This window comes from Protopterus annectens, chromosome 12.part0 (assembly GCF_019279795.1).
Source record: "Protopterus annectens isolate FY-2018-M chromosome 12.part0, PAN1.0, whole genome shotgun sequence".
Lineage (NCBI taxonomy): Eukaryota > Metazoa > Chordata > Ceratodontiformes > Protopteridae > Protopterus > Protopterus annectens.
The window spans coordinates 645,039,413-645,062,667 of NC_056746.1; the positions used below are offsets into that span (position 1 = coordinate 645,039,413).

At 42.1% G+C, this 23,255-nt stretch overlaps 1 protein-coding gene across 1 annotated transcript in view; it reads right to left on the reverse strand.

Moving 5' to 3' along the window:
- Window positions 1–23,255, reverse strand: part of GNA12 (G protein subunit alpha 12) — a 1,157,089-nt gene that overhangs the window by 858,619 nt on the left and 275,215 nt on the right. Inside the window, exon 2 of the mRNA XM_044089777.1 lies at window positions 14,666–14,881. Within this exon, the coding sequence (XP_043945712.1) occupies window positions 14,666–14,881 (216 nt within the window). The remainder of the gene's footprint in view (window positions 1–14,665; window positions 14,882–23,255) is intronic.

Sequence of the window (23,255 nt, forward strand, 5' to 3'; positions counted from 1 at the left end):
GCAAGCTACCCTAAAAATTACAGACCAATAACTTGCCTTCCAACAACATATAAAATATATATGGGAACTGATGCCAACAGTTTACAGTCATTTAGAAGAAAACTCAATTATGGCAGTAGAACAAAAGGGCAATAAAAGAAAGTCATATGAAAAAGGATGATTTGTTAAAGTCATACTGGAGAACTTTAAAAATGGGAGGAATTTAAGTATGGCATGGATTGACTATAAAAAAGCATTTGATAGTATCCCACATTCATGGATAAAAGAGTTCTTAAAAAAAAGTATAAGATAGACCTGACACTGATCGACTACATTACAGTGACCATGAAATAGTGGCAGACCTCTTTGCAATTAAGCCATGACAAAGGACAGATTATCCCAGGGATAGAAATTCAAAGGGGATATTCCAGGGTGACACTGTCACAGTTACTATTCTGCCTTGCCATTAACCTGTTTACTTAACTTTCCTTGGCTCCTTAAAAACAACAAATTGTAAAGACTTCCCATCTTCTCTTTGTTGACGATTTAAAACTGTACAGCTCATCAGATGAGCTGAAAGCACAGGCGCAGGTTGTCAAAACTTTTTCAGATGTAAGAATGTCATTTAGTCTTGATAAGTGTGCAAAAACCTTTATAGCAGGAAAACTGAAGCACCAAGAAAACATCAGTTTGGGACAAGAATGTGATATAAAAGAACTTGAGCAAGAGGGAGTACATAAATATTTGGGAATTGATGAAGGCTCAACAATAAAAGATGAACAAATGCAAATAAAACTTCGTAAGGAATACTTTAGATTAATTCTGAAAACAGCGTTGACATCTAGGAACAAGATCCAAGCTATAAACCAATTTGTTCTTGCTGTCGTTACAGTTTGAGTGATTGACTGGCCCAAAATCGTACTGGAAAGATTGGAAAGGAAAACAAGAAGGATGCTTCATGTTCACCAAATGATTTATAAAAATCAGTGTATACCAAGATCATATATTCCCCATTCCTAAGGAGGGATGGGCCCCCTTGAAATTGATTACATGTAAAGATCTGCAATCATGGGACTCTACACATCTGCTGACCTCAGACTCAAACGCAGTGAAAGTTTTGAAACATGAGGAGAATAAATCTACGATGACTTCTCTGCTTAATTTAGCAGAAGCATGTTGGCATCAAGCAAGAATGGAAATCAAACCAGAAGTAGATAAAAAAATCAGGCAGAAATTGAATGTGCCAAAATAAAAACAAAAGAAAGAATACAAGGTGAAGGACCAGATGAGACGGCAAGAAATGTGGAAAAAGCATATAGTTGCAAGTATAGAAAAGTTCTGGAAGAACCTCATGTTGATCAGGAACAAACAGAAGAATGGTTAAGGAGAGGCAAATTCAAACCAAGAGATGAAAGGTTAACATTTGCAGCCCAAGATGGTGGGCTATGTACACGATTGGTTAAAGTCCATTGAACATGTGGGAGAAACAGACAAATGTAGGTTTTGCCGCACACCTCGTTGCTGGTTGTGACATACTAATGGAAGAAGGACTGTATATTGATAGGCATAATAATGTGGCAAGACTGTTGCACTGGGGATTGTGCAAACATCATGGTACAGAAGTGGCTGAAAAACACTGGAAACATGAGCCACAAAGCATCATAGAAAATGATGAAGCTTATATCACATGGGAATTACCCATTACCAACAGTTCAAAAGACATGCTAGAAAACTGGATATAGTCGTCCAAGAAAAGAAGACAAAAGTAGCATTGATCATTGAAATTGTTACACCCAGTGACTACAGTGTCCTGTGTACAGAGAGACACAAAGTCATAAAATATCAGGATCTGCAGGCAGAAATGAGAGCAATGTGGAAGAAAGATACCCAGGCAGTTCCAATAGTAGTTGGAGCAACGGGTCTTACAAAAAAAGAATGAATCTACAATCGTATTTAGACACATTACCAATCCATGTAACCCCATACGAATTGCAGGAGGAGTCATTACTGGACACAGAGTGCTGCGAAGAGCACTTTTGGCGGACATAAAAATTTGAAACAATACTATGGGGTCCATTCTCGTCATAGTATTAGAAACCCAAAAGATTTGGAGAAATTAAAAAGAATGAAAACTTGGAAATTTATATTTTTAAAGGAAGCAAAAAAAATCATAAATTTGGCACACTACGTAGAATCCCTCCTTTCTTGGTAAACTCTTCAGGAAAACACATTGCTTCAACCTTCTTGCGCCCTGGTCTTCTCTATGCCACCCTCATCCTGGTTAACCTACACACTTCCCAATTTAACCTTGAACAATGTTATAACAAAATTGCAATGTTTTGACACTAACAAGTCTCATAAAATCCATCACTGTAATGTCCTACAAAATCTCAAACTTTCCAACTCTTATCTTTCTTGCAGTTAGCAACCACACTCACATTTATTTACAAATCTGAACAATGCTCGGCCTTAGGCAATATACTACACATCTACTCCCCAAGCAGACTCCTCCAACTCCACGGATAAATGGTTACACTTCATATATCCTTCCTCTAACGTCTTTGTAGGCAACTCCTTGTATAATTCTCGTGTTTCTAAACAATGGAATGTCTTACCTCTTCAGCTTAAACTAAACAATGCCAAACTCTTCAAACGAAGTCAAACACTTCATGCACTCCTGGTTCTGCTCTTGTTCCTAGCCAAGTTAACTCATGCTGGTGAAATATATTAAATACCCAATATTGGACTTAAATCATCTGCAAATTTCAGTTTTCTCTTATATTCATTTTGAAAATATGCTACTTTTCACCTTTTCTCCCACATTATGGCATGCCATCCTACGGCACTGTACAGCAGTTACATTACTATCAACCTGAAGCACTTTGCTGTCTGCTCCACACTATACTTGACTGATGTAACCCATAGCCCTGCTTCTAGTGTCATAATTCAGTAACTCCCCATTTTCAACAAAAAATTCTGCTGCATGCCCCAACTTTATACTGCCCTTAGGAGAACTGCTACTGGCTTCTTTCATACAAACTAAGTGCTGTAGATTTGAAATCTGCCATTACCTATGTTGAAAAGCACTGCAATACAAATATGTTCGGACTTCCTTGGCTAACTGCTTCCTGAAGCTTACAAATGTCTGCTTGTCAAATTCCATCTTGTTTGTTTTAAAAGCATGGTACACTACTGTCCAGTAGTTAACAGCTCTCATGTAGTCAAATAAGTTTATAATGTCTATCATATTCTGTATTTAAACAACACTGTTTGCATTTTTTTTTGTTGTCTGAAGATTTTCTAATTTTACTACATGGAGTCCCCCCCGGGCTTCTGCTGAAAAGGGGTCACTTTATTGGCCCAGTCAGGCTATCCCAATAAATAAATGCTAGTAAGTACATACGAAAAGAGTGGAATACTGAACTAGAGAGAGGCTAAGTGTGTCTTACCCGAACAGATCAGTGGCTCACAGGCATGAGGTGGTCTAGTGGAAAAAGACAAATACCATTGTAATGGGCATTTCCTTTGGTGTAGAAACAACAGCCATGGTGAAGGCAAACAAAGATGGCACAAATGAAAGACAGCAAAACTCATGAGCAATTAAAGTTAAAAAACTTACACAGGGTGGTGAAGAGAAAGAAAATGCAGGAGGATTGTAGCCAGACTAAAGAAAAGCAGAGGTTGGACACTAAAGAAAAGATCCTTCTTACTACTACTGAGGCTTTAGTTTATCTTCCATTTTCTCCAGTAAAAATGCATCTGGAAAGGAGATACTACAGACCAAAATATCTCCCTTTATAGTGAAACATTTACCACATAGAAAGCAAAAAATGCTGATGTAAAAAAAAAAATTAGAGTACGAATCTGGGTAGGCAAACAAAGCTAGCAATGAATCACAGAGTAAACAGAACATAGATGCAATGACCACATACCTCTCAACTACTTAGTGCAAAAACTCTGGACAAAGCCTGACAAAATGGAGGTACAAAGGCACAAAAATAGGGACATTTTAAATATTGCTATTTTAAATATTGCTCTTAAACACAGAAAGTTGCTACACTAACAGAATTTGTTTAAATATATATATATATATATATATATATATACATATATACATATATACATATATACACATATATACATACATATATTTTTTCTTAAGGATGTGAAGTCTGAAACTCAAATGTATGTCATTATTTACTGACTTCAATCCTCAGATCATCCCAGTGATTTGCCAGAAAACCACAACTTTTATGGGGAACAGACCACAAATATGAGCCAAAAATCTGGATAGTTGAGAGGTATGATGAAGTTTAAAAAGGACACCAGGGAGACATCTGGGAGTGTAGTTTCATAAGTAAGGTGGCACAAGCCTTCAATACACAAAGTTGCATCAAAGAGACAGACTACAAGCTCTTGTTACTGGGGAGTGCAGAAGTGAGTAACACAAACATTCAGAGAAACAAAAAGGTGTTGCAGATGGAGCACAAAGCAAAGACAGAAACCGAGCGCTAGAGAAGATGGTTTCTATACACACATCCATAACTCCCTTATTCTCATTTTGCATGAGGATGGGGTGTCACATCAACAGTGATCATCATCTAGTGCCAAAGTTTGCACTGCCAGGTGGCTAGCCCTGCTACAAAAATGAAGCCCACAGAAAAAGCCTGGAGGAATGAAAAATTACCCACAAAATTTCATTTGGGGGCACTAAAAGCATTCAATGTAGGGGTGAGTCCCGCTTCACTCTCCTGATCTCAACATATATTAAATCCAAGGCTGCTTACCTCAGTATTTTGCAATAACAGTTGTTGAGTTACTCTTTTTGTAAATCAAATCCATTACCTGATTTACAAAAAAAGTAAAGTCATTAGTAGTGCCTAACAGGCAATCAGAATGGGAACAGCATTTGTCCATGGTTCATCTGAACTACAGCAGAGTATATTATGTGCCACCAAATGGTCTGCCTACAGGGACAAGTCAACTGCCACAGCTTGTGTTGTTTTTTTCTTACTCTCCAGAAACAGTAGGCCTTACTAGCTACGTGCCACTTCCCTGCCAAAAAAGTAGGAAAAAGTAGTTTTAATAAAACATTACAATGGCCTCTCTGATATACCTTATGGTGAAAGAATATTCAACTGAGTCCTTGTGTATCTGGTGGGAAGGACATGGAATAAAACCTCTTACTTACTAGGAGGTAAACAAGAATGAAGGGAACATGGCAAATGGGTGAATATTAAAGTATACTTGTTTATGTCAAGGTGTTTAGATACCCAAAAAAATGTTGCCTTACACACTGGCACTCAAACTTCATGGAGGCATAAGGGAACAGTTACTGAGACAAAAGGCTTGAAACCAGGTGATATTCATGATGTTCTAGCTGACAAATTCTACAATGAACAAAGTAATTAAGTTAACACTTGCTGACTGGCAATGGTCATGGAAGTCACATTTTCTGTGGAGTCCTGCTGAAAAACTTCCACTCAAAGTAAAACTGGAATATTAAATACAAAATTTATCACCAACGAACAGAAGAAAATATGAAGCACCATGCAACATATAAAACAATTAAAATTCTGAAGACTACAATTATAAACCTTAGCAGAAGATTAAACCTGTGAAAATGGTAAACACTTGCTAACTCAAAAGATACAGTACCTCTCTGTACTCCCCTTACTCTGAGGATATATTAGCAGGAGAGGTGTAAAGGACACACCCCCATATAGGTGCTGCAGGGAGGGGGCAATCCCTGTTGCAAAAATGGTTTCATCTTTTAATCTTGTTGCAACAAGTTTTGAGGTGGTTTGCATTCTTCGCAGTCGCATGTCACTTCTTCATACATTTGTGAGACACAAAATTAACCATCTTGCACTTCTGAGGGAGGAGCACAAAACAAAATATACAGAGGAACATACACAACTATGAATAAACTACATGAACCCTTTACCGCACAGTGAGCTAAAACTAAACTATGAACAAGACTGAATGCCAACATATAATGCAAATCTTTGCATTTTTCTGTTCTTGACCATTTCTTATACAATAAGCTGATGAGTAAAACAACATTACACTCAAGAAACTATGGATATGAATGGGCACTAAAACATCGTCATTAAGGGAGAGCTGCATGCAATATAGAACAGACTGCCTGCACCATTTTACATTTAAGGAACTATAAAATACATGGAGTGTGCTGCCAGTGAAAAAAGAAGTCAAGTCTTACCATAACGTTCCATCTGTATTGTTGATCCTCGTTCAGTTATGTATGGGTATCGGTTCCGACCTCGGAACCGAGCCGGCTATCTTCCAAGCTCGTGTCAGCTACAAACTCTCGAGCTAAACTCTTACCCAGAATTCCCCTCTCCCTGTTACCTCAGATTGAGTTTGCAAGTCAAAAGAAGGTAGAGGCTACCTCTGGTCAAATGACCTGAAAAAAACAGATGGTGAGATCCACTAGAAGCCACAGGAGGGGGAAGGAGGGCGGGTCGTAATGACTGAACGAGGATCAACAATACAGATGGAGCGTTATGGTAAGACATAACTTTTTTATCTGATATTGTTAATCCTCATTCATTCCTTACATATGGGACAGAGTCCCCAGCTACCTCTACTCCTGGGAGGCTCTCATGGAAGGACATTCCTGAGCACCATAGAACCAAAAGATGCCCTTCCCCTGGAAGCCAAATCCAATTTGTAATGATTGATGAAGGTATGAGGCGTAGCCCAAGTTGCAGCTGCAGAGCTGTCATGTAAAGAAGCTCTGGCATGGAAGGCAGCAGAAGTTGCCACCGACCTTGTTGAATGAGCCTTTATGGTAGTAGGCAATGGAATATTACGTTGTGTATAAATGAAGGTCACAAGGTCTTTCAACCATCTAGCCAATGTGACCTTAGCAACAGCACATCCTAATCTAGGTCCAGAATAGGCCAAAAATAATTGGAATGATTTAGGAGAGGCCTTAGTCCTGTTCAAGAAGAGAATTTGCCTGTGAATATCTAGGGTATGTAGGCAATACTCTCCTTTGTTTGAACGACTGGGGAAGAAAACTGGCAATTCAATGCTTTGATTAATGGACATTTCAAAGATCACTTTTGGCAGAAATGAAGGATTAGTTCTCAAAGACACTATCTCTATGAAAAATCAAGTACGGACTCTTGATGCATAAGGCTTGAAGCTCAGAGATGCGTCTGGCAGAAGTAATGGCGACCAAAAAAAGGTTTTCCATGACAAATATTTAAGGTCGCAAGAAGAAGCTGGTTCGAAAAGTGGCATTGTCAGAGCTTGTAGAACTAATGACAGGTCCCATGGTTGAACAGGTTCTCTAAAAGGGGGCTTCAGATGATTCACACCTTTTATGAAGGTCTTGCATAATTTGTGCGACATAAGAGAGGAGTCTTGGATACCCTCATGGAAATTAGATATTGCAGCCAAATGAACACTAATGGTAGAGACCCGATAGACCAGATTGAAATAGGTCAGCCAGATACTCTAGTATTATAGACACTGGTGCCGAGAAGGGATCTACTTGTTTTTCTTTCAGCCAACAGGTAAATCTTTTCCACTTGCTTAGATAAGTAATTCTAGTGGAAGATTTATGAGATGCAATAAGAATGTCCCATACTGGTAAAGAAAGATCATTCTGCCTGTCCAATCAAGGGAATTGGAGGAGGCAAGCTGTGAGCTTCAGGCTGTCCAAGTTGGGATGAATCAGATTCTGTGGATGTGAGATCAACCCCGGAGTTGGATGGAGAATCCATGGTTGATCTAGCAGGTGAGGCCAAAGTAAGGGGAACCAAATCTGACGAGGCCAATATGGTGCTATAAGGATCACCTTGCTCTTCAACCGACAGGCTTTCTTCAAAAACTGGGGAATGAGGGGGAGAGGTGGAAATGCATAAAGAAGACCCGAGGGCCAATCGTAGACTAGAGCATCCCTGGGTGACGGTCTCGGAGGGGGAATCAGGGCGAAGTAGTTACTGCATTTGTAGTTGGTCGGGGATGCAAAGAGGTCACAGGAAGGACAGCCCCAGCAGGGGAAGATCTCCGCCGCTATCAAGGGATTCAGGGACCACTCGTGAGGTTGTACAGTGCACCTGCTGAGTCTAACACGTTGGAACTCCTGGGAATGTGCGTTGCTAGAAGAAAACAGTTGGTAGCCATCGCCCACTGCCATATCCTCATGGCCTCTCGACAAGATTTGGTTCCACCCTGTTTGTTGAAGTACCAGACCACTGCCATGTTGTCTGACTGTATCGCAATCATCTCAGACGGCAGCAGGGGATGGAATGCTTGCAATGCCAGAAGCACCACCCTCAGCTCTAGAACATTTACATGCAGTTGGGCCTCCAATTCGGACAACGTGCCTTGGACTGTCTGTCCCTGACATAGTCCCTCCCACCCCATCAGGGAGGCGTCCATGGTCACTGTAGCCTTGGGCTGCTGGGGGAAGAAGGGGCGAGACCATTGTGATGAGTTTTGGGTCATCCACCAATTTAAATCCTGTTTGCACCTGTGAGTTACTCGAATCTTTGCTGAAACAGGATATTGGAAAGGATACCACTGGGTGAGCCGTAGCCATTGTAGAAGCCTCATGTGAAACCTGGCCAAGGGGACAATGGTGATGGAGGCTGCCATGGAACCCAACAGCTGTAGGACAGAGTGAGCTGTGGATTTCTCCCTTGAAAGGATTGGGATCAGTTGTTGCTTTATCCTTAGAATTCTGTGCTCTGGAATGGATGCTCTGCAATTCTTTGTATCCAAGATGACCCTTATGAATTCTGTGGACTGAGATGGGGTGAGATTGGATTTTTGCCAGTTTATGGTTATACCTAGCCTTTGTGCGGTGAGGAGAGAGTAGGCCAAGGCTTCTTTCAATAGATGTCTGGTGGGGGCAGAGATGAGCCAGTCGTCTACATATGGAAACATCTGGAATCCTTGTAGTCGCAAGTGAGCTGTGACGACTGCCATGCACTTCGTGAACACTCTGGGGGCTGTAGAGACTCCGAAAGGCAGTACTCTGAACTGATAGTGACTGGCTCCCACAAGGAATCACAGAAATCTTGATGGCCTGTCCACTTTTATGTGGTAGTACGCATCTTGAAGATCTTTTGGAGAAAGATGATTGGATATGCTCGATAGGAGGATAGATTGTATTGTGACCATCTGGAATTTTTGTACTCTTACAAACTTGTTCAATACACTGAGATCCAAAATTGGTCGCCAGTCCCCGGTTTTCTTTGGCATCAAAAACAGTCTTGAGTAGAATCCGGATCCCATCTGGTCTGGAGGGACTATTTGGATGACTCTTTCTTAGCAGCTTTGCTATCTCTAGTGCTGCTTCTTCCCTTTGACTGGGTGGAACGTCAGGTAGATTTTTTAAAGGGACGGGACAAAGATTGAAGGGGATATCACAACCTCTGGCTATAATCCTTTGTACCCAAGAATCAGTGGTGATGGTTAGCCAGGCAGAAGGGTACAAGGAGAAACTACCCCAAACCACCTCCAGAGGAAAGGAGTTGGGCCGCTCTTTAGGAGCGCTGGTAGGATTGGCCAGGAAAAGAGTCCCTGGAACCCTGGTTACGCAGACTCCCTCTGCTCCAAAAGGGGAGTCTTCCCTGTGAGTTTCCCCCTCTGCCTCTGGGGGAGAACTCAGCCTGTGTGTCATGGAAAGGACCCTGAGACTTCTTGAACCATATCTTCCCACTCTTTTGGTTTCGGGAGAAAGCACGCTGAGGGGAATAACAGACACCTATGGCAGAAAAGGTCTTACCGTCCTGTTTACATCTGGCCAGTGTGCTTTTAACTTTGGGTCCAAACAATGAAGAGGCTTCAATGGGAGCGTTAAGAAAGGAAGCCTTAAAGGGTTCTGCGAAATTGCAAAAGCGCATCCAGGCTTGTTGTCTCAAGACCTCAGCTGAATCCGCCGCTCTAGCTGCTCCTTCTGATGCGCGAGATATCAGTCGCATGGAGGAGTTAGATATTGACTCAATGGTGGCCAGCTGAGAAGCCACTTTGTCATGGACTTCAGATACTGCACCAGAAATCAGATCCCTTTGAAGCCTGGTAAAATGTGCCATATAATTCATGGACCTGATGGCAAAGGTCGCTGATGCAAAGGTGTGCTTCCCTATCCTGTCCAGGGCCTGGGACTCTGTTGAGCGGATGGACAGTCTGGCTTGCTTCTTCCACCAGATCCTTTTTGGTTGAGACTGCCACCACCAGAGCATCCAGAGGAAGACCTTTGGACCAATGGGAATCCGTAGCAGGAGGGGACAAAATCTTATCTGGCCTCCGGGGAATAGCCTTGACGGTGTCAGAAGCCTTCGACGCACGATGAGCCGGGCCAGTTCATTGGCAGGTGGAGTAACCCAGGAGGTAGGGGGCCGGGTGCAAAAAGCCTGCAGGAACATAGACTCCTTAGAGGTCGGATTAGAGGGCTGCCAGTCACCTCTCTAAGGATTTCGAGGATATCAAAAGATTCTTCAGAGGGTGACCGAGGGGATCCTTCCCATCATCAAAGTCTGTGTCTTCAGTGAGGGACTCCTCTGTGGAGTCCATGTGCTTCCTCTTGCACGAACTTTTACGGTGAACTTCCTCAGAGGGGCAAGCTGGGGAATACAACAGAAAGGGGGTTTCCTGTGGGAATACGTCCTGAGGGCCTTGCGCCCGGTGTCCGCTAGGTGCGACTTGTGAACATAGCTGTCCAGAGGAGGGCGGGGAGATAGACAGCACAGTATCGCCAATATAAGCCAGAGCCTTCTCCATCAATTGGAAGGCTGGTCCACCTGAAGAGGGGTGAGTGTCCAGGACAGAGGTCAGCCCTCCCCCAAGTGTCTCAGCCTGCCGACCCGGAGTCCACGGATGGCTGTGAAACATCAAATTACGTGTCACAACCATCATCCTGGGTCATATTAGAACTCTCCTACCACAAAGGCAACTGCGGTTCCTTAGTGAGGTCCATAAAGGGAACCATAGAGGGGTGAAGACTGTGCTATATCAAGGGGCTTCAAAGGCAATGAAGGAGGAGAATAAGAAGGGGTCTTTGGCAATGGATGATCACCTCCCAAGGAAGGATAGGTCCTGGGGGGCGGGATACCTCTGGCCAGAAGCACTTGATCCACAAGATGCAACACGTCGTGTTCAGAAAGGCTTCTAGTGGACCTCACGGACACAGCGGAGGGAGAAACAGGTCTGTCCACAGAAAAGACAAGCTCGGTGCCCACCTCACCAGTCTGCACTGAGAACAACAGTACTGAGACTGGACTACGGGCGTCTGCACAGAGGAAATCATCGGTGCCAAGGTCACAGTCTGCACTGACAAAAATATTGGCGCCGAAGTGGTTGCCGGTACCGCAGCTGGATCCGACAAAATTGGTGTCAATACCTGAGGCGTCGGTTCTGGGTAAGATGTCGGAGCTGATGTGGTTAAGGTCTGCGCCGACTGAACAGTCTGTGCCGATGTAGTAGTAGTAGTCTGAACCGAGGAGCCCCTCGGTACCGATACAGTAAAGGCTACAGTAGACTGAGCCAAAATTCCTGATGACGCCAAAGGCCTTGGTGCAGAAGGTCTAGGCACCGAAAGCGCTGGGGCCAACAGAGTGAGCTCCGAAGCAGAAATCTTAGCTTTCTTAGGTCTTGGTTGGTGGGAGTCCCCAGCCGGGGATGAGGGCAGAGACTTGGCCTTTGTAGGATCACCCGATTTTTTCTTACAGGCTCTAGGAGGGGTTGAAGCCTCCAGCCCAGAAATAGCCACTGAAAAGGGAGATTTAAGAAGTCCCTTCAATAACAATTTATTTTTCCTCTCAATCAAAGTTCTGTTGGAAAAGTTTTTACAAATACCACAGGGCGGGTCAACAGATAAGTGAGACACACCCAAGCAATACACACAGTGCGCGCATCTGATGTAGGTAGTTTGTGTCTGCAGTCTGAACACCTTTTAAATCCTGGACTACCTTTCTTATCTGCCATGATAGAAAAGCAGAAAGAAGAAATGTTACCAGCAATGGTACGAAAGAATACCTGAAGGTAATGAAGAAAGGAAGGGTTTACCAACGATGGTAAGGGAGAAAATACCTTGCGGTAAAAAGTGCAGAGTAAAGCGAAGAAAACTCAAGGAAATAGAGTTGCGAAATGCGATAAAGTAAGAGAGACAACAAATTAGAAACTTTTCTGACAGAAAAAGTTATATTAGACTAGTCTGACAACAAATATCTATACTTAGCTCAAGAGAAGTAGCTGGACACGACCGAATGGCGACACGGCAAACAAAATCTGACGTAACAGGGAGAGGGGAATTCTGGGTAAGAGTTTAGCTCGAGAGTTTGTAGCTGGTGCAAGCTTGGAAGATGGCCGGCTCGGTTCCGAGGTCGGAACAGATACACATACATAAGGAATGAACAAGGATTAACAATATCAGATGTAATTTTTTTGTTCTCTAGCCTGTGCTTCATTGGGCCAGTCAAGCTGCAGAGATACTGACTTACAACTATCCATCCAAACAAAGACGGTAAACCTTAGTCTGTAAAACAGATTTTTCTTTATCCAACATTTTTTTGGATCATAGGCACACACTGTCACCTATATCTATTTTCCCCTTGCAAAACTCAAACAGCACTAGGGGAAGTGGGTGCTACAACAGTATACTTTTAAATCTTTTAAACCATTTATCGTACTAGGACTGTTTAAACCACAGCAGTATATTTAGTTTGTACTTTTCATGGATACAGCTGAACCATTTATTCAAGTGATAAACCACACAACTATCTACAGTCTGTCACCATGGAAATAAAGGAATTTCAAATCACACACTAGGATAAGCCCAGAATCCAAAGTGCTAGGGAAAACAGATCTTAATTTTTTTAGTATGTATCAAAACCAATACAATTAAGAAATACTTTCTTATCAGCAAGTTCTCTAGTCTTGTAGCCAACAATGCACAAAAGACATCAGTGCAGGAAGTTATTAAAACTGCTTTAGCAGTTTAGCAGCGAGGGTTATCATTACTAACACACTTATCATATAGTCCTTTATGTACCATCTATCTGCACTTTTGTCAGAGAGCACCATAAAACAATACAGACAGAGTGGGTGAGTTATGAGATCTCCATGAAATGCATGGGCAAACTGTTTTCAAAAACTGTACCATATGATATACAACTTTCTGCAAGTATGCACTACATACAAAAATTTTAATATGTGCTATGCATTCTACAAGGCAGCATGTATCACTTGGATCAATCATTTTAAAAAGTACTTTTTATGAATAGGATGCCAAGGACATTTGCATCAAATAAAATAATTTGCTTACATTCAAAAGACATGTAAGTGTAACTTTGTAGTCCTCAGTGTGATGATCACTTTTTGACCCATTTAAATAAAATTATTTTTCAAGTTCTTATAGATCTGCAGTACTTGACAAGGCAGACTTAGCTGGACTTATCTTCCTCTTGGGACAGTTCTTGCAGTGCTATTTTTTTTCTTGGAGACAACCAAAGGAGCCTCTCCCTACAACTCTCTTGGCTATCCCAGTTACCAGTTTGTACATCCTTGCAACAGTACTGGTTGCGACACGTCGAGCACCATCATTCACGAACACCGGACACTTCAGATGGATTATGGACTTTCACTAGGGGTTTACTTAGACAGCATATTTCAAGCTATAAATACAACACACTATACTGTGACTAATTACTTAAATCTAAACTTGCATAACTGGATGACTCCAAGAAATCACTTCGAGAGGGCTTCCAAATTGCTACTGAAAATACACCGTGATATTACAACACCAATGACACAATTTAACAGATGCAAATCAAAACAAAATCAACATTAAAATTTTGCCATATTCTAACTCCACCTAAACTATAACAAAGCTGTGGTAACAGCCACAGTATGAGCGTCATCTACAGCAAGACATACCCGGTCATGATTTCCAGCAACGCTGGCTCTAAGTTACAAGTATAATGTAATATTTTGCACGTCTTCTAATTACAAGGTGGATGCTCCAAACATGAGTCTGTACTGAAGCATTCCTTAATGGTGCATGCAACTAACAACATATAACCATACAACTGCAAACACATTTAAATAGTGTTACTAATTCAAAAGTTATTGCAGCCTAATAGCCACTTAGTACTTCCAGTACTCTACATACTGTATTTTAAGGATACACAAGTTAACTGTACAGAACACAGTACAAACTGCTATCAGCCTAAAAGTTTGTCAGTTTAGTGGAGAAAATTAAGGCTAAGCTGCTAGCAAGCTTCCTATTGTACAGGGTTTGATTCCTTAAGATTCTGTTTACTTAATTTGTGACTGAGCAAGACATTTTACCAGACAGTACTCCCAGGCTGCTCCTGAAAAAGACTGTTGTGCCTGGTGAGTTTTTATCTAATTACAGAAAAATTAAATAAAACAAGACCTTTTCATGGCAGTAACAAAATACCAAAATAACTCAATCAACTATGTATGAACATATAGATTAGAGTGTACAAAAATATTTGCTAGCCACAAAGAAAAAAATTATGAAACTTTTACAGAGTCTCTGACCTAGGATCTGACATGCCCTCCAAAGACATCTGTGCCTAATACTGAAATTTGCTCCACAGGCTGAATATACACACATCCATCTATATAAACAGCTGAAATTCATTCCTGTGATTGTATGTCTGCTAACATCTTTACTCACCAGCTGAAATTCACTTCTACGTCTGTATGCCTCTTGAATTCCAGAATCTCTCCACAGGGCTTGGAGAGCAGGGACATAGAGCTGAAATGTGACTGGTTCTACGGGCATTCCAACTCGGACATCAAATGCCATCACAAACATTCCATGTTTCTCATTTTCTGTAAACTCCCATTTGATACCAAGTTTATCCCGAGCATCGACCAAAACTCTTGTACCCTGCAGAACCAAACAAAAAACATGATTAAAGTAACATCTTTCATGTGACTGTTCCAATGCAAAATCTGAAAACGAACAGCACCCAGTACAAAATTGAAAAATACTGTGTGCAGCTGTTTTCGTAAGTTTACGCTCACGCTTTAGCAATTCAAAACTGTTGAACACAAATTATGTATTTAAAAAAAAAGTAAACACGGTTTTTATTTTAGTCTTTTTAATGATCTGTACACCTCCTAGTCTAAGAAACTAATCTGGTAATTAGAGAGTCCATGAACAGCTGGTAATTAGAGAGTCCATGAACAGCTGGAACTTCAGGTGAACAGTAATATTAAAGCTTCATGATACCCCATTAAAATGGATACATTTAGACGATCACCATAGCTGGAACAGAACGTAGTTTCTTACTTTAATATTTCTTTTATTACAGCCTCATGTTCAACTACGTTATGACGCACATTTAAAAAAAGAAGAAAAAAAATGCAATATAGGGCTACTGAAACTTGCAAAGCCAAGAACTGTCGCAGTTCCACAGAAAGACTGTACTGTCAACTCTGCAATACTTGTGCAACCAGATTTAAGATTGTTTACACAACAAAAGAAAGGACTGGTGTACCATCAGAGGATACACATCTGAAAAATCAAGGCAAATACAAATCTAAAGAAGCACCTGACAATAAGCGATAATAGTTACAAAGAAAGAAAAAATATGTGATGTATAATGCATATAAATGGAAAAAAAGGGTAATTTATTTTTTCTGTTTACGTAGGTTTGTAAATATCTTAAACAATATTTTAATAAAGGTGTTTATTTTGGTTGAAAGCTCACATTTGCTTGTTTTATAGTGTCCACAATTCTCTGACAATACAAATATAACTAGCTCAGTTTTCTGGTGCCCTTTCTATTAATTTCTGAACCACCTCCCATATCTTTCAGTAGTATCAGCTGTTCTGATCACAGCAAATAAAGGCACATTCACTGCTATTTGGCTTTAAAGTTTAGCTCAGCAGAATCTGTCAAAAAGCCTTGAAATTTGTACTGCACAGATTTCTTCAAATGCCCTGAAAAGACTCCAAAACCCTACCAGAACTACGGTCAGAACATCAAACCTGCTAATGCAACAAGGATAGCTAAAAGAACACCCAGACTCATCAATGAGGGCAATGTACACAGTATATTACACCTGTCTCAATCGTCACTTAATATTCTGTGATGCCAACTAAACCCCACAGCATCACGTGCACATCACTTATAAGAATGTTTTAGCATCACATTTGCTCACTCCCAGTCTCGCACAAAACAGTTTAAGTTGAGGCACTACTCTCATTTAGAAAAACCATCTTCTTCTCAAGTCTCTAGCTCATTTACCAGAGCAGGTCTTGTCTGACAAGCGTTCATAGGCAAGTACCACAGGTTAGTCACAGTTAGGCTTGTGGTTTAGGTGAACACTGTGAAGCTTAGCCAAATACCCCTGTAGAATTGCAATGTACTGTGACATTTCATGCACTCAAGTATGAACTTATAGCTAGTGTATTGTTTTGACATGCAAAGAAAGTCTGTTACAAAAAATGTGAATGCAGTGGGTTACATATTTATCATTCCAGCAGATCTTATTGTAACTTATTCTTGATGTTTTTTAACCTCCGAGTTAAATGTATTAGTTTAGGGTGTACAAAGTCTCCTGTATGGGAGGAGTTGGGCAGGTATGCCCTTCATGTTGAAAAATCTTGGCAACTCCATCCAGCTGGACTGAATGGGATGACAGGTCATGGCCGTCTGTAAAGCAAGTCAATAAAACACAACAGTCCCGGGGGGGGGGGGACAAGGACTCTCTAAAACAATTCCCACGTACCCTTATTCACCTGCAGATCTGTGATGAGTATTTTTTCTACAAAGGTCCCAAGACAAGAATTTACTTTAGTTCAAACACATCCCATCTAGCCTTTCTCTTTTGCTCCTCTTTCCAGTTTCCCAGCCCAGTCTGCAGACCTCTTCAAACAGACTGACATATAATCTTCCCATCTCATTCTTGAACTATCCTGACAATAACTCTATCCATCTCCTCCAATCCATTCTTCCTCACCCTGACAGACAGGCACAGTAACTAAACTCCACCTTTTTCTCTTATACACCCCACCCCTGGAACCTGCCCACCTTCCAACACAATCATCACTCTACAAATTCCCAACACATGCAGATCAGCTGTTTTCTCCTACTCTTTCTACAGTAGACAGACATCAAAATGAAATATAAAAACTCAAACTCCATGGTTTCAATTTCAGTACTGCTACTACCTCTAACAGCAGGGGCCTTAGCAGGATCAGTCTATCTACCAAAGGCCTCTTTTAAAATAACTTGAGCCATAACCTGTACTGTCTAGGAGCAAGTGAAGCCACAGTGGAATCCTCCTAAGATGGCGAGAGGCAAACTAACCTCTCCAACCTCAGTGGAGAGATGTCCATGCTGAGTCACTGTCAGCCACCACAAGAGCTTCAGCCATATCTCTCTTAATGGCAGTGACAGCAGCCTCTGAGGATTTCTTTTTTGATTTTCTCTAATTCCCAGTGTCTATTCTGTTTCCCCAGAAATTACCAAAATTTACTTTCCATTCATAGGGCATGGTAAGAAATCTCTACATTTTTGTGACGATTCCCCCCCACTGTGGTGACAGATGTGACATCTGCCAGTGGTAGTAACTTGTAAAGGCTTTGAGATTTCTAACCGCACTCAAGTAAAACATGCTAAAGGTGAAAATCTTCAGGGGAAACGTGTCTCGTGCAAGGGTCTTAATTAGCAATTTGTTTTTTAGGATCATCAGACAATGAATGAAAACATGCCCAGCAATACTAAATAAAACTATAACACTTTCAGCAATTAGCACAAAAAAGTCTCACTTGTAGTAGCAACCTTAGCTGCCTCGTTCAGTACAGCTATAGCACAACTGTTGAAAATAACAGGCCATGAATTACTAGCCCAATGCCCTCTTAGCATCAAGTTTGAAGCAGCTGATGTTGGAATGTAGTAATTCCCCCCCCAAACTTGAAGCTTGCTGTTCACAAGTAAAGTTCAAGACTCCTTTTCTGACAAGTGACTCAACCCGGTAAATGAGAAAGTACAGTCGTGTACCTACCATAAATGTAGATGTTAGAGTGTATTCACTGTTGCAGTCATTACACTTGGGTTATCCTGCTGGCAGGCTACCCGCAGTTGGCCAGAATTCCAAAGTCTAGGTCCGGCGTCGGTTGCTGTCGCCTCTGCGCCAGGGGTATAAAAGATGCAGCCGACGCCATTTTCTTCAGTTTTTCTTGCCCCAGATGTCAGGTGCCCCCAAATAGGTAGGTTGAAAAAAATATGCCAAAAAAGCATGCATGTACTAAAATAATCATTTCCTTCACCTACAAGCAAATACACCACATAGGTTGTATAGAATACAGAAGTACAGAAACGTCCCAGCAAAGAAAAGGGGGATGGTGGGTGGGTAACCTGGACTGCAACAGTGAATACACTCGAACATCTACATTTATGGTAGGTACACAACTGTACTATGATCATCGTGTTTCACTGTTGCAGTCATTACACTTGGGTTGAATCCCAAAGCTGAGGTTGGGTGGCTGGGCCTAAATAGGATTAGGAGAGGCTACCAGGCCCTGCAGAACTTTAGTGGCAAAGCCTGCTCTGGATTTAGAGTAGAGAGGTAAGTGGTAGTGCTTGGTGAAAGTGTGCACTGAATTCCAGGTTGCAGCCTCTAAAATGTCTTTGGTTGGTACTCCTCTGAGGAAGGCTGCTGAAGTGGCTGCTGCTCTGGTAGAATGTGGCCTAATGCCCTTAGGCACTGACTTGACATGTTGTGAATAGCAGAAGCGAATGCAGTGTCCTATCCATTTTGAAATAGTCTGCTTTGAGATAGGCTTTCCTTGTGATCCTGCAGCATAAGCTACAAACAGGTGCTCAGTTTTTCTGAAAGCTTTTGTTTTGTCCAAGTAGAATCGTAGCGGTCTGTGTATATCCAAGGCATGCAGAAGTCTCTCCCCTTTATTCTGGGGATTTAGATAGAATGTTGGCAAATGAATGGTTTGATTAAGAGCCACACTGGATACCACCTTTGGCATAAATGTTGGGTTTGTCCTTAGAGAGACCCTGTCCTGATGAAAAACAATGAAAGGTTCCACTGCCAATAATGCCTGTAACTCAGATTCTTCTTGCTGAAGTTATTGCTAGGAGCAGAGCAGTTTTCTATGATAAGAATTTTATATCAGCTGTATTGGCTGGCTCAAAAGGAGGCAGTGTGAGTTTTTCTAAAAAAAAATTGAGGTCCCAAGTAGGTATTGGTGCTCTCCTTGTAGGTCTTATGTTTTTTGCTCCTCTGAGGTACTGTCTTAGTAGTGGATGAGAGAAAATAGGAGGTTCAGTATTGTAATGAGCTGAAATGGCAGAGGTATAGATTTTAATTGATGAGAAGGATGGGCCTTTGTCCAGCATCTCAGTTAGGTACTGTAAAATCTGAGGTATATTTGGAACAAGTGGTTCGAGTCTCCAAGCACAGAATCTCTTCCATTTTTCTGCATAAGACTTCCTAGTGCTGGGCCTCCTGGCTTCTAAAATGACATCCATAACCGCTTTAAAGAGAGGTGTGGTCTGAGTGGCTATATTATCTGCCATGCAGCCAGATTTAAGGTTCTGAGTTGACTGTGCAGAATCCGATTGTTTTGTTGAGTCAGAAGATGAGGAATTTGAGGTAAAGGCCAGGCTGGGCCTTGAGACAAGCTCTTTAGGATTGGGTACCAGTGCTGGCGTGACCAGTCTGGGGCAATCAGGATTCATTTTTGGCTTCTCTTGTCTGACTTTTAGGAGCACCTTGGGAAGAGGAGGCAGTGGAGGAAAGGCATAAACTGTCAGGGTTTTCCAGCTGAATGATAGAGCATCCACTTTCCATGCTTGTGAGTGATAAGTTCTTGTGCAGAATCTCTGTAGTTGGCAGTTGTGAGGGGAGGCAAAAAGATCTATGTCTGGGCGTCCCCATTTCCTTGTTATCATGCTGAAGACCTGTGGATTTAGTTTCCATTCGTGAGGATCCATGAGATTTCTGCTTAGTTCGTCTGCCAGTGTATTTTTCATTCCTGGCAGGAATTGTGCCTGCAGAGTACTTGATAGGTCAGTGCTGTGTTCCACAAAGTCATGGCTTGCCTGCAGAGGGGGTAGGAATGTGTGCCCCCTTGCTTGCTTATGTATCACATAACTGTGGTATTGTCCGTCTTTCCTAATAGTTGCCCTGGATGTAGTAGATCCATGAAGGCTGTCAGGGCATTCTGTATAGCTAGCATCTCTTTTTGATTGATGTGAAGATGCATTTGCTCCTTGGGCCACGTGCCCTGAATACATTTTCCTGCCATGTGTGCCCCCCAGGCATAATCCGATGCATCTGTTTTTATTGTCTGCCTGGCTGTGGGGTAAGGTGAAAGGCTGTCTGGCGTGAGATAAGCCATCTGGGCAATTGTATTTAAGCTTGCACACAGGAATATTATCTCTTGAGAGGGCACTAGTTTTGATTTCTTTTCGTTTACTGTGTACCCTAGACAAATTAGTAATCTTTTTACAAACACCAGATGCTTTAGTAGAATGTCCTTGCTCTCTGCTTGAATAAGGCAGTCGTCCAAGTAGGGATATATTTGAATTCCTTTTTGCCTGCAAAATGCAATTACTGGTGCCAGGCATTTTGTGAAGACCCTGGGCGCAGTAGATAAGCCAAAGGGCAGTGCAGAGAATTGGTAGTTCATTGAACCAGCTATGAATCTGAGGTATCTTCTGCAAGATTGTCTGATTGGGACATGCAGGTATGCCTCCTTAAGGTCCAAAGTAACTAGCCAAACCTCCTTGCCCAGCATGGGTAGAAGTTGCTGCAGTGTTAACATTTTGAATTTTGGAATATCCAGGAAAGTATTTAGTATTGACAGGTCCAGTATTGGTCTCCAGGCTTTGTCCTTTCTGGGTACCAGGAAAAGTCTCGAGTAAAATCCTTGTCCCTGTTCTTGCTGTGGTACCTCTTTGAATAGCTCTCATGTCCATGAGAGCAGAAATTTGTTTTTGTGCCTCTGCCCATTGGTTTTGTGGCAGGTTCGGCATACCTTTTGATTTTGGAAGGGAGTGAAAGTGGAACCTGTAAACCCTGAGAAACAATATTCAGAACCCCATTTGTCCTGGGTGATCATGTGCCAATTTTGTGAGAAAAGTGCTAGCTTTCTCCCTAAGGGTGCTGCCAAAAGTTAAGTGCTTGGCATTTGTAGAGGAAAGTCATTGGGACGGTTTCCTATAAGGTTGTGATTTGTCTTCTCCTTTGGGGGCTGAAGCACCACATTGTTTAGGTCTGTATGAGCCTTTGGACTGAGATCTGCGTCTGGATCTGCCTCTGTGGCCTGACACCGGAAAGGACTAATTTTTTTGAAGGCCAGTTTCTGCTAAACCTAGGTGGTTGAACCTGTAAGAAATCCTTTATTGTCTGCATTGATTTTGCTTTATCCTTCATTTTCTTTAACACCTCTTCTGCCTTAACACCAAACAAAGTATCATGCTGTAGTGGAGCATCCAATAATTTTACTTTAACATGTTCAGGTAAACTTAGTTCTTTCAACCAAGCATGCCTTCGAATGACGGAGCCTGTAACTGCGGCTCTACAAGAATCCTCTAATGAATCAAAACCACATTGCAGAGTATGCTTTCCCACTTGTTCAGCTGCATGCAATAAATCCTGCATTTCCTTATTGTCAGGACATTGAGTTTGTAAGCATTTTCTGTTTTAACAAAGACATGAGGTACTGTTGATATTTAAGCATGTGAAACTGGCAGTTTAAAGCCCTTACAGCTAAAGTAGCAGAAGTGTAAACTTTTTTCCCCCCATCTATCCAGAGCTCTAGAATCCCTATCAGAGGGAACAGGGTTTTTTGAAGTGGAAGCCTTAACCCCTTTGGGACCCTGAGAAATTGTTTCTGGGTCAGCAGCAGGGTTTTTATAAAGAAATTTATGAGAGTCTGGGACCTTGTAGTACCTGTCTGGCTTGACTGGTGCAGGGGGTAAAGAATCAGGAGACCTACTGGATTCGGAGAAAACATCATCAACTATATCAAGCACAGGGGGATAGCCAGGGGCCTGTGCCGAGGCAATAAAAGAAAGTCTCTGAGCCTTTTCTTGGATTCTGAATAATCCTGGCTCTCCCAATGGAAATGCTCCCTCGTGGTGTGCAAGGTTTCCCCAAAAGAATAATCCTCAGGCAGAGAGGCTGAAGGTATAGATTCTTCTGCATCAGTGTCCTCATAGGGAGGGAGAGAATATCCCTGATCCAAGGAGGAATCAGAGGAAATAGAAACCTGGTCAGAGGAGTCATAGTCAGTGTCTTGCCTAGGCCTTTTATCAGGAGGGGGATGGGAACCCCTGATCAAAGTAATTAGGTCCTCGGCCATTTTAAGCATCTGTTTCTTTGGCATGGATGACTGTCCAGGAGAATGCTGTACTGGTTTCCTTGTCTTTAATGGTGTTTTTGACTTTGCCTTGGCTGCTGTAATGGACTTAATAGTAAGCTGTGAAGGTCTGAAAACACCCTCAGAAGCTGATGCCTGCTCAGCGGCTCCAGACCCATCTGAGGGAATAGTTTCTGCAGGCCCAGTACCTTGAGTTTCCAGTGGCCTAGGCATCTCCACGTGGGAGTCTGATACAGCCTGTGGCTCTGAGGTAGCGGGTGTCAGGTGCTGTGAAAGCGCCTCACTGAGAACTGGCGACTGGCCTGGAAGAGGCTTAGTCGTCGGTTTTGGACCTCGGATGCCTGCCCTTTTCCTTGTGAATTCCGGTCGGTTGTTCCGACGGCATTATGTAGTTAAACCTTCGGCCAAAGTAATGTAAAGTAAAATCAAACCGATGTTTAATAGTGCGTTTGTTGAATCTAGCACAAAACCGACAACTAGTAACGTCGTGGTCAGGGCCTAGGCAAGGAATACAGTAAGAGTGAAAATCCTTATGAGGTATTTGCTTCCCACAAGAAATACAATTGTTAACTTTTACTGACTTCGGTCTGGAGCAAGAAAAAGTTTCCCCACTGGGGTGCTTAGCTTTATTGAAGACTTCGGTTCTGAAATTCGATTTCAAAAATCTCAGGAATCGGCCGACTGGCACTTGCGAACTGCTTTTTCTTCGGGCACCGCTCGGCAAGAAAGACTGAAGAAAATGGCGTTGGCTGCATCTGTTATACCCCTGGCGCACTGACGTCAGGGAAGAGGCGACAGCAACCGATGCCAGACCTAGAATTTGGAATTCTGGCCGACTGCGGGTAGCCTGCCAGCAGGATAACCCAAGTGTAATGACTGCAACAGTGAAACACGATGAACATCTGCC